General features: G+C 48.3%; 2 protein-coding genes; both read right to left on the minus strand.

Moving 5' to 3' along the window:
* Positions 1 to 4,463: 4,463 nt before the first annotated feature.
* Positions 4,464 to 5,553, minus strand: GSTUM_00010708001 (uncharacterized protein; the record flags this gene model as incomplete). The annotated part of the gene is made up of 3 exons (XM_002841475.1): positions 4,464 to 4,924; positions 4,994 to 5,017; positions 5,073 to 5,553. 3 exons carry the CDS (start codon positions 5,551 to 5,553, stop codon positions 4,464 to 4,466), a joined length of 966 nt encoding a protein of 321 aa, XP_002841521.1.
* An 880-nt stretch (positions 5,554 to 6,433) lies between these two features.
* On the minus strand, positions 6,434 to 8,228 carry GSTUM_00010709001 (uncharacterized protein). XM_002841476.2 has 3 exons: positions 8,075 to 8,228; positions 7,228 to 7,987; positions 6,434 to 6,981 (listed from the first exon to the last, which is right to left on the minus strand). Exons 1-3 carry the CDS (start codon positions 8,191 to 8,193, stop codon positions 6,544 to 6,546), a joined length of 1,317 nt encoding a protein of 438 aa, XP_002841522.1. The 5' UTR covers positions 8,194 to 8,228; the 3' UTR covers positions 6,434 to 6,543.
* Positions 8,229 to 11,795: the final 3,567 nt, after the last annotated feature.

Genomic DNA, 11,795 nt, shown 5'->3' on the forward strand with positions numbered 1-11,795 from the left:
AAAAAACCTCTGACCTTACTGGAGGAGGCAACTAGAACAACCTTGCGCACAGCCCAACCTACCCGCAGCAAACTATTTGTGAGTCCATGGTACTGCACATGTATGCTCAAGAATTTATATGGTTAATCAATTCTAAACTTTTCTCGGGCTTGACATTAGTCGTCTGTCCATGTATCATTGCTCAACCGTACTGCAGCGACCCCCGGCAAAGAACGATACCGGTACGAGTACAGTACTCAACCACGGTCGTGACACGGTCGCGTACCAAAAATAACAAAACACGCTCCCTCCCAACCCAATTTACAGTTACCGAACTCGGTGATTGATATCGGCACACGTAACCGTATTTTGCGGCAGTACTGTAAGCTTTCACGGAACCGATCCGGTCATAGCTCTTGCAGCGAATTCGCACAAGAAAGGGTTGCGGCAATATGCGGCTACAAAGTGCAATATCTGAGCAAGCTTTAATTCAGCTATGGTCGATTCAGCCGTGGTATGATGCGAGTGCTGTGTGGTCCAGCACCTGTACAGTACCCGTTCTTGTCCCAAGCAAGGACTTCCAGGAAACAGGGGGGTACAGTCCCCGAATACTCGCATATATTTGATAAGCGCCGCGACCGGCTCTGATTTGATATTATTATTTTTACCATGCTCGAGTACAGCTACGATACCGGCATTGTACGAGTACTCGTACTTCTTTAATTCCTATTTTCGGCTACTACTCGCCTGAGACGGCCCCGCGTTTTACCCGCGTTTTCAAATCGCTCTCCCTGGAGATTCTGTACTGTACTGTACTGTAATAGACTCTACTAGTACTTTACTCGTACCGACCAGCCACCACTCGAGTACCTATACTCGAGTCTTCACCCTTCGACTAGTATCGTACTTTGCTTCCGTTTTTTTCACGGAAATCTATTTAGAACGAGTGCCCCCCCCCCAAGCGCACTTCGGTGTTGGCACAGTCCTCGAGCAGTCAGGTACTTTGGGGGTTGGGAAAAAGTATGGCAAAGCACTTGGCCGCCAAACACAATAAATATCCTATGGGCTACATTCGCCAATCTTTTTCCTACCCCCAGAGTAAAATTACCTAAGGTAACAAAATCCTGCGACTAACAACTACCGGTACCGGTGCGGATAATACGAGTACTTGTACGCTTACTCGGACCACCAAGACGAGAAGAGAAGTGGGAAGAAGAAAAGGAAAAAAAAAATTTCTTTAACCCCCTCTCGATCTGAGGAGTGAGAATTTCTGCGTCCATGATTTGCGGGATTAACCTTTCGTCCTTGCGCACGCCACTGCAGTCAGCAGGCCGATTGTTATGCCATGTGGCACATCTAGAATCCAAAGGACGTTATCCAATGACTACCAGTACCGCCTAAACCATGGGAGTTACAGTCGCGAAATCGCGCAATCGCCCAATACAAATATCGGTACCAATTTTGCTGCGGCTGCCAGATTTCTGGCAGGGGCAGAGACCATTGTCTCACTGGCGAACGGTAAAATTGCTTGGTGTGTGTCTTGAAAAAAAGGTACCGGTACCGGTAGTTTCTAACCCCCCATCGGGAAATGAAAGAGATGACCTTGGACTCCCTGGAGCTTGGTTTTTCCTTTAGCCAAAGTTCTCTAACCGGAATTGTCACCAAATTAGACGCGAGGGGTAAAATGTGTCTTGGGTGACACAGGGGGTCCAGCATCCCCCTCCGGTCCCGCGCGCAATATGAGCGAAACCCATCGATTTCACGGTTATTCATTCTCATCATCTTCTCGCTCCTTTACTTTTTTTTTTCCCTTGCCTTCTCTTCCAATTGTCTAGTTATCGTCTCTCTCTTAAGCGAATCATTGCCTTATTTGACCCAACTTTGCTCCTATTTGCCCACGCTAGCCCTATCAGAAACCTTTCTTTGTGTATGATACCAGTGATGGTGGTAACATTTGACATTTGACATCCCCCTCCTGTCAGTCCCGTTTATAGACCTGGATAACTGCATCGGCCAACGCACTTAGCCTGGCCCGCTGTAGGCACCCTGTTCCATATTCGTTTTCTGTTCTAAACCGGTACCTCGCGGCTTGCGTGATTGACCAGGCTCGACACGCCAATTCTAGCCAGACCAATCCGAGACAACTCTCATTTCAAAAAATTTCGCCCATTGTCGTTCCTTGAGCTTAAGAAGTCCCCTGCCCCCCCCCCCCCCCTCCCAAAATTTCTGCTCGCTTCCGTCTTCGTTCGCTTCCGCATCTTCACGTTTTCCTTCTTTCCTAATCCTATACCACCATCTTTGTATCGTGGCCCAACACTCCTTCAGTTTGTTCACCCACACACACTCGTCTCCCCACCCGCTCTTCGGAAGTTTCAATCGTTTCGCCCTCATCCCCAAGCCAAGGGAAGCCCTGCGTACTGAGTACCGCCGCCGTCATCGCATCTTCGTTCATCGACGCGCGCAAATCTCTCACCTGGAGTTTGTCGCTGCTCAACACTTTCTCTGTTAAACTCCAGCAAACGTTCCTTCGAGAAAACCCACTCCGTTCCGGAATCCCCATTCTCAATGTTTTTCCAACGCTTCGTCGCTCTCCTCCTCATGATTCTCATGCCTCTACTTGCGCTTGCAGACACCACCGGCACCGCCTCCACCACTACCGTTCGCAGCACCGTATACTCTACCGTGGTTACTTACGTTACCAGGACTGGCAGCCCTCCACCGGGGTCAACGTAAGTCTTTCTTTTTCTCCTTTGTTCTTCTGATATCCACTTGTATTTTGATCCATCATCTATTAACGATTAGCAGGGGAACGAGCGGTATCACCGTCACCAATAGCACTATCACCTCGGTCAACCCATCGGCGAAGCCGACCGCCTCCCAACCAGCTTTTACTGGCGCCGCTCCCGGTACTCTCGGGTTCTCCTCTGGTCTCGCCGGCGCTGCGATCGTCGTAGCTCTCGTCGGTCTCTTGTAGCCTTTTTTCTCCTCAGGAGGGGGAAAGAAACCAAAACTTCAACCTCATTCTTTACGATTACGACTATGCTTGTTGCTTCTTCTTTTTTTTGTTTCCGGCGGAGCGAGAGACGAACGACAGGGGAAGATGCGATGTGGGAAGAATGTGTCTTCAAGTTCCAAACGAATGACATGTCAACACAATTCCTTTCTCATCTGTATCATTTTAAACTTCTGTTCATCTATTGTTATTATTTTTCATAGATTGTCGCATAGGGAGGGGGCACTTACGTTCGAGCATATCCTTCATATATTTATTTTTAGTTCGCTTCTTAGGCTAGAACTTCGCACTGGCTTGCCGGATATTATTGCGCTGGTTTTTCCTTTCAGACCATTTCCTCCCGCTAAGATGCTGCGTGTCTTCTCATCATCCTACTCCCATTCATTATCGTCAGTTCTTCACCTCGGGCAGGAATGTTTGGAAAGCCAGTTTATATACCCCCTTCTTCATCCAAAGAAGTCTGTGGCTTCCTTTTTTTCCCTTTTCTTTTTGCTGTTTTTATAAGGAGTCGGGATGGTATCTTGTTTGGGGAGTACCGGTACTGCAGGGATGGGGGTGGGGATGTGTTATAATACCTATGACAAATCGCATTCACAGATACAAGTACTGTACTGTATATATATATATATATATATATGATCTGCGCCATGAGAGGCCAAGTGAGTCCAGTATCCGTCCTCACAACTCCTCATCCTTTCTTTGTAGCAAACAATCAAACTCCCCTCAACATTATCTCCCTTATTAAAACCATGTGGATTGCGTGATATGATGTATGGGCAGGACAGATGGGCTGTGGTCGGAATAACCTCAACCACGTTAGCGGGCCCTACGATAACATATTAGATCTCACAAGTTAGCCGCAGCTTGCGACCAAAACTTGCGTATCACAATGTACCCCGCATTCCTCCGCCTTCCATCCCCCCTTGCTCTTGAGATGGTTGGAAGAATGAAGGCATTGGAGGCAAAAGTGAAAGGAGGAGAGGAGGGAAGTTTGGAAGAGGCAAGGTCAGTCAGTCTGTTGATGTCTTCATCACCTAGAGATCGAAAGCGGTCTAGATCACGAGTATGATACTTGTACGACACAGGTACCGGTAATGGGAGTCTGTGGCTGGGTGGGTTGCCTCTCTGTGACCTGTGGGGTAGGTTATGATAACTTTACCAGCTCTAATACGGTAACTTACAATAATCATCGGGGATCGAGCGTAAAAATAAGCGATCAACCGTGATACAGCATGTTTTCTCGTCAATGCTGTGACGCGGTAGGCGTAGCAATGTAATCAAACGAGGGGGAACAAAGGAAGAAAAAGAAAAGAAACCCCCCGAGAAGGAAATCTTTGATAAAGCAGAATCCTCTACAAGTAGCCTGGAATCACAAACAAATAAAAAAAATAGCCGAAACCAATCACACCGATCATCCCTCGACAAACGGTCATTCTTACATCTGACCCGACTTCAGATTCAGACGGGCAGACTAACTAAGAGGGCTCCAGCCCATAGGCACCAAGATTCGGCTTTCCATTTTTTTGATGAGAGGTACAGTCTTGTGCACCGTGTCGCTCCATCCTTTTTCGCCCCAACTCTGCTCTCGAGCAACTTGTCTCTCCCGCAGATCGGCAAACTGCCACAAATGATGGACCGTATTCAAAGATCCTATCTGACAGAACCAGGCCCCAACACCTTCCATGACGTTTTTACGAGCCCGAAGACCACGGCGCCAGTGTGTTTCCCATTCTAACAGATGGCCGGGGAGAACGGTGTATGTCCGAAGCTCGAATATTCCCCCAAGGGAACGTGGCGGGCAAGTAGGCCAAAAGGAGAACTCCTGCATGAGATCTGTACGGCGGGAGCGAATGATCTTTGCGAGCGAGGACTGGAATTTTGCGAATGTGGGAGTGGTAGCGAGTCTTGAGAACGTTTTGTGGTACCCAGCATCTACACCAAGATGTCAGAATCGTGATTTCAAGTCCGATATAGCGACCGGAGTCTTTGGGGGAGGCTTACATCCTTGGTACTCCCAGATATGAACTGTCGGCCTCCAGGTTAGAAGATATCCTTACCAAAGAACAAGAGCTAGTCCTACCAAAAGTGTCACATTCCCCAACTTCCGTCTTCCAGCTCCCAACAAGATGACAGTTATTCCCTGCATCGGTCGCGATTGCTGGGTATACCTCCCCAACGAGCTTCACATAGTCCTCGACCTTGTCCGGTTTCACGTGATGGAACTCAATGGCGTGCACGTACTTCCCCCTTGCCATGACTTTCGAGTAGCTCTGCTCCATCTCGGCCTCCTCTTTCTGTCCCTCCTTCGAGCCGTATAGTATGCTCTTCACAATTCCCGTCCTCTCAGCATTTTCGGGGGAAGAGACTTTGGGCTTTGCATTTTTGGCATCGGACAGTTGTTTGTGAAAAGTGGACACCCTGGTTTTGAAATCGGTTGTTGACGAATCACTGTGTATTACATCACCGATACAAGGAACTTTGTGAACGTTTGGTAGGATGGCGGATGCGGAGAATTGTCTCAAGGAGGAGGGGAAATGGCGGGGGAGGCGGCGGGATAACATAGTGTGCCTTTCAATGAGCCGGTGGGAAGAAAAGGAGGGGTGATGCGGGAAGAGAGAGCAATTTGGCGGATCTCGTTCCTGAGCCTCTCGTCTTGGAAGCCTCCCATTGCTTTTTGCGGGGAACCTTGGCGTTCAGCCGCAGGTTTCCCAAGATGCCTGGATGGCAGATGGCACCATCATGCGGTTGGCATGGTTGTCACGGAGATAGTGTAGCCTAAGGATTCTTTTCTCTCGCCTTTGTAATCTACACCATGATATTCCCACGGAAGGAATTCACATTATGATATGGGTACAATGCCGGTGATCTCAGTTTATCATATTTTCACCTTCATCTAACCTCACCACCCACTTTTCCACGGCCGATTCATTTTGTCCCACCTACCCAAGTTATGGTATGGTAGTTATGATACCCAAATCCCCCAAGTTCGCGATAGCGGTTTACCGTCAGCTCAGAAAAAAACACAAGTTCTGATGGTCTCGACTTGCGTCGCACCGTATTGTGCGAGTAACATGGCGGAATGCCAGCCCAGAAGTACCCAATTCACACCAACTTGAGCGAAAAAGTGAAGCGAGGAGGAGTATAGAGACTCCCGTTGTGAATGGTACTCGATATCCCACTATAGAAGTAGCATACCCGGGAATGCGATACTGACTTCGGTGAGTGGGAATTTCTATACACTGCTCGAGTACGGTGGATTCATAGTAATGCGCTCGTAAATCAAACAATTGCATCCAAGTTATACTGGAGAATACCTTAGGACAGATCGAGCGAGTGATAGATATGTGGAGTGCATCGCAAGACGACAGAAAACGAATCGATATACGACAAACTCAGTGAGACCAAATAGTCGTTTTTGCAGTTTCGCATGGTAAGCTTAAATAAAGTTGAGAGAATAATTGGTTGTACAAATAATAACTACACGAAAGGGAGGAAGAGAACTTTTTTATTCCAAGCATTCCTCCCCGTCCCGAGTGGGTAAGCTAGTAAGTCTAATCAGAGTGAGAGCCACTCTCCCCATTTGCCCTCTTTCCCTCCAAAGCACCGTCACCCTTCTCCTTCATAGCACCATCCGTCTTCTCTAGCCGAGCACTCTCTTCCCCCCCGATGTCGCCCACCTCCACCTTACCACCACTATCCGGCGAAGACCCCCTAACCAGGCCTTTCCTACGCAGCTGTCTGAACCCGGGCCGCAGGTTCGAGGGGTACTTCTCGAGCGCCACTCCATCCTTGATCTTTTGCTCGTTTTCCATGGCCCAGTCGACGGCAGCGAGGACGTCGTCTACTATGGCTATGGGTGATTTGGCATGATAGGGCTCGCGCCAGACGCCAGATCGCACGAGGATGCTCCACCAGACTGTGCCATTGATCCTGGCTCGGTTGGCGCCTCGGATGTCACTGTCCGGGCTGTCACCGATCATGTAGACTCGCTCGAGGACTCTGGCTTTCCTATCTCGTCTTATGAGTGGCCGATTGGCGGCGTCTGGTGTAGCTGTAGCTCCGGCTTCTGTTCTTGGACTGGATTCTTCTTCGGGGGTGGCCTCAGGGATAGTGTTTTCTGCGGGAGGGGGGGGAATAACATCTTCGGCAGCGGCGGTATCTGCGGAATTGTCTGCAGGAGCGGGAGAGCGTTCAATCGCTTCTGCTACCTCATGTGTCGCCTCTTCGTCGAACACGAATTCCGGGGATGTCGCTTTGAGCTTCGCGACGAGATTTTGTTCCAGCAAACGCTGTGCATACCTAAAGGCGGGCGTAGTCGGTTTCCCAAGACTCCGGAGGTGCGCTCCCCCGGTTGCTCCTGGAATGCGGGGGAAAATCGAGAGAACCGCCTCTTTGAACGCACCCTGCCCAAGCCTGGGCATATGATACGTACTGGCCCAGACGATGTCGCTATTCGTGAAGAACGTCGGCACCGGCTTCATATGTCCCGGCTCCGCGAGTGTGCCGTACACACCGTTATCAGAGCGCAGAAAATCGATTATAACCTGTGTGCTCAGCGCCCAGTCCCGAGGGTCATTGAACACGAAAATAGCATCGATTTTCGTCCCCTTCGGGACATTTCGCGCGTAGGCCGGAGGCGGCGAGGTGCTAAAGGGGGATATGTGCGGGTCTGTGGCGTAGAAGTCGTCAGGGATGAAGACGTTCTTGAAGCCGTACTCCTCCGCTATCTTACGGCAATTCTCGCCTTCCCCGCCGACAACGAGAATTGTTTCGTAGAATTTTGTATAGTTCTTTGCCGGAGTGTGCGATTGGACGAGTTGGGATGGGGCGATCGGGAAATCCAGCCTTGAAGAGAGGTCCTCGCATCTGGCTACTTCCGAGATGCCACCCCCGTTGGTCAGGAGGATGAAGGGAATGTCATTCTCTTGCAATTTCGTGAGCGCCGTTTTAGCCGAGGGATGAGGGTCTAGTCCACGGAGGAGAACACCGTCTATGCTTCAGATATCGTTAGAACAATTGTTTCTTTTTTTGCCCGCCTAGAAGGGGGCGATGGATGGTGGATAAGGAAAGGGAGAAGCTTACTCAAAAGCAATACCGAATCGGCCGGGTGTAAAAACTTTTGGGGGGCGGCTGGTTACGAGTGTGCGGGCGAGGGGGATGCAGCGGGTGGGCATACGCTTGGATAAGAGGAGGAAACTCATGCTGATGAGATTAATTGGCTGTGGATGGATGATGTTTCTTTTGCGTGTTTTGTGTAAATTTTAAATTTTAGGATTTCCTTTTAAAGGAGGTTGGTTCAACGGTTTTTCCCCGCGCGCGAGGGAGTCTTGGCAGCACGAGTGGGGTGTTGCACAAGGGTTCAGGGCCAGATTGTTGCTCGACATATCACTCGATATCACTCCCAACTGGGTCTGGATACTACTAGGAGAATACTCGTACGAGAAATGGATCATCCAAGCGAGTTTTGACATTGGTGACGCTGTAGATTGGACACCGGCAGTCAACAGTACTCGGAGAGGTTTTCTCAACCTTGCAAGAGGGGGGAAAGTTATTACGGTACTGTATTGCCGCCGAGATCCTCCCATATATGACACCAGTCGTGGAGGACGTGTGAACCCGACCCTCTTGTTCACTTTTTCGTGGATTTAAACGGGTACTACGTGTCAAGGGAGACATCGAGCGCAAAAAAAACTTAGGGGAGGGAAGGCTAGTGGGCGGCAACATCACGAAAGCAATCGGGACATTTAGCGCCAAGACAGGCACCCATAATGCCGAGTGTCCAATACCGTCTAATGATATATACCCCAGACGGACAGGTTCCTGTCAACCACTCAACTAGGGGGTTTCACACCAGTCGTTCAGGTCCGGGATGCACACTGCGGTTCTAGAATTGCAGTAGGGGGTCTCCCACCCGCGGTTCAGGTCCCGTATGAGTACTGTGTTTCTAACTGGTTCACCGCAGTATGGTGTGCGACCTCATAGTTGAGGTTAACGGTTTACCACTTATTTGAATATTTTACATCCAAGAACTAATTCTTCTGTCAGCTTTACAAAGGAATACACTACCATATTGGTGCCTTTATTTGTTGTCTTGGCGAACCCTTTTTATGCTAATAGGATTTTAGCACTAGTGGCTGGTGGCTATTCCTCTTTTTGTCCAAGTTAGCATTCTGCCGCCACCCTCTGAACCACTGAATCATCCCGGGTACCGCCTCCATTGCCGGTACTACTATAGTACCATGGGTCAATTTTTTTTCAGTTCATGGTTTATGAACTGCAAACCGGCTCTTTGAACCATGGTGAACCACTGGTGTGAAACCCCCTACTGAGACTTCGCGATAAATCAGGTATTAAGAGAACTCCGCGAATGTGAATTTAAAAATACAAGGGAAACGGTCAGTATTCTACAGTAGTGGAACACCACGGTTGGATTAAAGCAGATGCTCAGAACCCGGATTAGGTGAGTCCGGTAATATGGCAAAAAACATATTGTATAGTATGTTATTATGGGGGTGTATGCCGGTATTGCATTAGGTTAGTGTTTACTCTCATCGGTTACTCGGTCATGATATTGGAGAAACATGAGTAATTGTGGATCAAAAACGGGAGTTTTGAATAGTTGAAGTAATTATTGACTCAGAATTTTACGTGATTAAGGAAATTGTAGGTATCACCGTAGTCTACCAGTGTAGATAGAAAGTTATGGAATGCAGTCGCACCTCGCTTTCCCGGATGGCCAAAATTTGGCTAATATCCAAGGATTTGTCCGGGACAGCGGATTGTCCGGGGACAACAAGTTGGGTTTTGGTGCAAGATATTTTTGAAATTAGAGAATTTCATCCGGGAGAGCGGGGGATCCGGGAGAGTGAGGTCCGGGACAACGGGGTGCGACTGTAAAGTATCATACTTATTTTGCCCATTCTGCAGCCGAGAGCTAATTCTTTAGCCACTACAGTATTAGCGCCTTTTTTAACACTAATAACAATTTCCCCACTAGTGGCCGGTCACTAAGCCTTTTACTGTCCAAGTCAACGGTATAACCACCGTCTGAACTGCTAAACCTTCTTGAATATGATACCACTTGTGTAGACTCCAGAGCCGGTGCCAGTACTGTACCGTGGTTCATTTTTCCAGTTCACGGTTCATGATCTGAGAACCCGCTCTTTGAGCCGCGGTGAACCAGCGGTGTGAAAAGCCCTATCATACTGTATCCATCCAATGCCGGTGCGGGGAAAAATGGGAAATCGAGTGACTATAAATGAAGTTCTAACTCTACCACGAGAATGCTTGCGAGCCAATATTTGGAGAAAAAAGTCTGGACCCGACCCCTACTTATATGTCAGTAAGGGGGTTCAGTACTCTGATATACTCGTTAGCATGAGCTACCTAGAGGGGCGGTTCAAGACCTCGCTTGGTCAGCGGGATCTTTGATACGGGCAAAATAAATTTATTTGTCAAGTCTTGCGGAGGGTGTCGTCTCGCCAAGCCCTGAGAGAGTCTACGAGTACTCGAGTGCTTGAGTGCTCGTACTGAACATCAGTGCTCGACTACCGTACCGCTTAGTCATATAGGTAGGAACATGGCTAATTGAACAAGATTACTTGGCAGTAGGGTATCATAATTGGACACCTTGGGACTTTTAGTGCCTACCTTGGTGCTAAACGTCAGAACTGTTTTCCTTGACTTGGTTACCACCTGGCTTTTGTGAATTCCTGTGGTGTTGCGGGCATTTAATCGCTTATCTTCCTTTTGCACTCTGTCAACTTGACCCGTAACACGTAACAGCAGTGGCTCGGTGATACTTGTCCCAAGCCCTTTCCTCGAGTACCGGTAGTACCCGAAAACAGGGATTAAAGAAATATATGGAAAAACATTAGTGCATGTCTGAGTGCCCATACAAAATTTACCCCCCCTGTTTTCAGGTACCAATGGCCTGGGACAATTACAAAGTATATCTCGGGCATTTCATACCTCGGCAGAAATCTTGGCAGATATCATAGATAATCACTCGATTTGCCAATATTGGCAATTTCTTGGCGGTTTACCTCGTTTTCCTCCCGGGCAAAACACTTCACCAAGTTAATTTCCATCTGCCGTCTGCAATCCAGTTGATAAAAAATAAATGTACAGCCCCGCCCTCTTCCACTTACTCATTATTTCGATAATCTTTCTTTATCACATTAGTCTGGTGTTGTTGCCGTGCGTGTTTTCTTTTCCCCTTTTGTCGCGACCTTGCCTGTCTGTTTCACGCGTTCGGCACTGCATGATCGTTACTCACTCCCCCACAAATCCATAATGCTCTAGCGCCGGATCTTCCATCATAAGTACCACAGGGACCATGTGTGTCTCTACCGGTAGACTAGCCCTCACCCGTCCCTTGTGCTCGGGTGGATGATTGCGGAAAGCGGATAAATAAATTATATTGAAGGAAAGCGGCAGCCGTAACAAATACAGGATAGTTGATTCTGTTGGAAGATTGTCCCTGAGTTTCGATTTCACATGTTCTATTGGTTTCCTATGAGATCTTCACGAACTTTCCTTTATACCTTACTTGATGTCTGAAACTGTTATCACCCTGTTGTCTCCGTACTGTTTTCTCTCTATCTCCTTGCAGTGAAAATTTCTCTCTTGTTTCTTTCCTGTTTCTTTCCTGTTTCAGTGGGACAAGACTTTTGTCCCCCTTACCGGAGATGAAAATTTTCATCCACACAGGCACCGAATCGGATGTGGATCATCTTGTGTTAAAAGGGCCTTATTATCTACTTAGAAATGATATGCGAATTCAGACTTTCCAATTGTGTGC

This window comes from Tuber melanosporum (assembly GCF_000151645.1).
Source record: "Tuber melanosporum whole genome shotgun sequence assembly, scaffold_73, strain Mel28".
NCBI lineage: Eukaryota > Fungi > Ascomycota > Pezizomycetes > Pezizales > Tuberaceae > Tuber > Tuber melanosporum.